At 36.7% G+C, this 3,016-nt stretch overlaps 1 protein-coding gene across 2 annotated transcripts; it reads left to right on the top strand.

Annotated features, from left to right (window-relative positions):
* The first annotated feature begins 856 nt into the window (after positions 1-856).
* On the top strand, positions 857-2,795 carry LOC118036770 (cyclin-D5-1). 2 transcript variants are annotated; one of them, XM_073404190.1, is made up of 5 exons: positions 857-1,274; positions 1,382-1,468; positions 1,553-1,847; positions 1,934-2,067; positions 2,170-2,795. In XM_073404190.1, exons 1-5 carry the CDS (start codon positions 990-992, stop codon positions 2,308-2,310), a joined length of 942 nt encoding a protein of 313 aa, XP_073260291.1. In that variant the 5' UTR covers positions 857-989; the 3' UTR covers positions 2,311-2,795. The 2 variants fall into 2 exon arrangements, with proteins under 2 accessions (XP_073260291.1, XP_034898477.1); XM_035042586.2 differs by lacking the exon at positions 2,170-2,795 and having other exon boundaries at positions 1,934-2,079.
* The last annotated feature ends 221 nt before the right edge of the window (positions 2,796-3,016 follow it).

Raw genomic sequence — 3,016 nt, 5'->3', positions numbered from 1 at the left:
AGGACTAATTGTATCCTTCTGCAAGGATCAGTAGATATTTTTCACTCTGTAAAGCACACCATGATGAACTCGATCACACAAGAGAAACAACACCCCAACCAATCACTAAAGATCAACGTGCAATTTTCAGGTACCAATACCCGCTGTATGGTACCCGCCTGACAAGTGACAACCCCCCCCCATCTTCTCTCCATCTGGCCGTGAAGCCCACGCTCTCGACATTCACGTACCACCCAACAAAGACCACCACCACCCTTCTGTTCCAAAAGTCCAAAAACTGCTCCCTCCTTTTCCCACAAGAGTAGATGTATTTTTAGCTCATCTATTTAGTAAAACTAAATCCTTCCCCGGCTATTAAATCCGACCCGACATCCTAAATTAACAAAACGGTGCAACATTTTTTCTTAAAAAAATATTTTTAGTTGATTTTTGACATGAATATATAATTATTATTTTTAAAAAAATCATTTTAATAAATTATTAATTAAAAATCATCATACACTACATTACTAAATACATACCCAGTTATAATTTTAATTAAATTAAACAAGATATTGACCCAATAAAATTTAATTAATTTAACTAGAATATTACTAACTTAACTGTTTTGATTAAACTCAATTCCGAGTGATTTAATATATATATATAAACAAACCACTTTTTTTTAACAAAAAAATCTTGGGACTTGAGAGCATACAAATTTTTAATGTGAAAATAATAATCATAAAAACATAATTTAATATCTTTTAAAAAATAAATTCTCTCAATAATTAATATTAACACAATCCGTTAATGGGATAAAATCTAGAAGATATATACAATGTCACAAAACAAACACAAACACTCACAATTTCTCTCTTTCAACAGACAACCGTTAAAACAGTAGCCAACACTTTCGCACCTCATCTCCATCTCCTTTTATCAAGAACCTTGGTCAAACTTCATTTTCTTCACTTCACAAGTCATGCGTTTGGGAGTTAATTTTACGCATGCTCTCAGCATGCAATGAAATAAAGAAAATGGCAGACGAATCTTTATCTCCCGGTGATCTTTTTTGTTATGAAGATTTTCTTGGTGAATTGGCAGTAGCAGATGAAGATGATACATACATTGATATTACAAGGACTTATGTTGGTGACCCAGATACGGAAGATGAGTATCTGACGTTGTTGGCTAATCGAGAGCCTCATCAAGGTTTTAATGCTAATGAAACCTTGGTTCTTGATGCCTCGTTTAGAACTGCCCGCTTGGAAGCTATTACATGGATTCTCAGAGTTAGTGTCTCTTGATTTCTTTTCTTTCAAATTGTTATTCATGCTTGATCTTTAAGTTTTGTGAAGATTAAGACATTTCTGTTTTCTTTTGTTGGATTTTAATGCAGACAAGAAAAAACTTTGGTTTTCATTTTCATACCGCATACTTGTCAATGATATATTTTGATCGGTTCCTTTCAAGTCGTTCCATTGATGTAAGTCTTCTGAATTGGAAAGTTTCAATTGAACATCCATTCTTCTACTCGTGGTTTATTGTTTCTTGTTTCTTGGTATCGCAGAGAAATTATACTAGGGTAGTTAGCTTGATATCCGTAGGCTGTATTTCTTTGGCCGCAAAGATGGAGGAGGTACGAGTACCCTCTTTACCACAGCTTCAAACAGAAGGAGTTACATTTGAAAGCACAAATGTTGAAAGAGTAGAACTTGGAATACTGAGTACATTACAATGGAGAATGAGCTATGCAACTCCCTTCGCTTTTCTTCGCTATTTCATAATAAAATTCTCCAGGCAGGATTCTCCACCAAGGGAAACAGTATCTAGGACCGTGCAATCCATTTTGGCTTTAATGAGAGGTAATGTGCCTCTAGATTCATCCTTTAATTACTTCTTTCTTTGCATTGATTATGGTATACATTGATGTAAAGTATGTTATTTGCAGAGAGACATTTGATGAGCCATCGACCTTCGGTTATAGCAGCGGCTGCCACATTAGTGGCATTAAATAACAGCTTAACAAGAACCACATTGGAGACCCAGATGAATTCAATTGCTTATCCAGGATTTCTTAATATTGTGAGTGATTAATTTGTTGGCTTTCTTTAGAAATATCCTATCTTCCTATAATTAGACGAATCTGTTGACCCTGGACTTCTTCTTGGCCTTTTTGTGTCACAGGAAGAGGTGTTTCGATGTTACAATCTGCTGCAGCAATTAGATGTGGAAAACCTTCACACACCAAGAAATGTAAATTCGGCTAGTAGGAGTAATGACATCAAGAGAAGAAGACTTCAATTTGATAATGATGGCCCTGCATAAAAATCAAGGGTAACTGCATGAAACACTTAGATAGAGGAAAAGATTGTTTGTGATACTTAGATAGAGGAAAATATTGTTTGTGATATGATTTTTCTTAATGATTTTGTTCTTTGCCTATGGATATAATTCGGAGTTGATTGAAACTGTCTCCTCAAGGAGCAACCAAAGAAAGGAGACACAGGGAAAGGAAAAGGAGAAAAAGGCAACACTCTGGGTTGCATATAGTAAAAGCTGATAGTGTCGTTAGTAGACCAATGCCATAAGGTGGAAAGGAGATTAGAGGGCAGGAGAAAGGTCTAGAAGACTGCTTGTTAAAAAGTTGCTTCATATGCTTACTCACATGTTCTATTCTTTTTTGCATAATTTTCGAGTCATTTTAACTTTCTATCTGGGTTTGGGTTTATAATGTCTCTCGCAACCCTACCTTTTGCTGGGATGCTTTCTTGTGTCTTTGAAAAGGCTGATAGCAGATTGAGGGCTTGCGATATGAGCTGGGGGGGAGGGGGGAGGGGGGAGGTAGTTTGGTTTGTGTGGTTTGATGAAACAGTGCCGCATGCTAGCCATCAGAAAAGCAGTGTAAAGGTGGATGTGATTGGATTTGCTTGAATGTTTGGGGGTTGCCTTTCATGGCGGGGCCTGCTTTATTTCTCTCTGAAGCCCCGTTGGCTTTATTGAAGTTTGAGAGGGGTCATCAGACCCAAAAGGA

Source organism: Populus alba, chromosome 14 (genome assembly GCF_005239225.2).
Source record: "Populus alba chromosome 14, ASM523922v2, whole genome shotgun sequence".
Classification (NCBI taxonomy): Eukaryota; Viridiplantae; Streptophyta; class Magnoliopsida; order Malpighiales; family Salicaceae; genus Populus; species Populus alba.
Note: the sequence above shows the minus strand (reverse complement) of the source record. Positions and strands in the feature narration are given on the sequence as shown.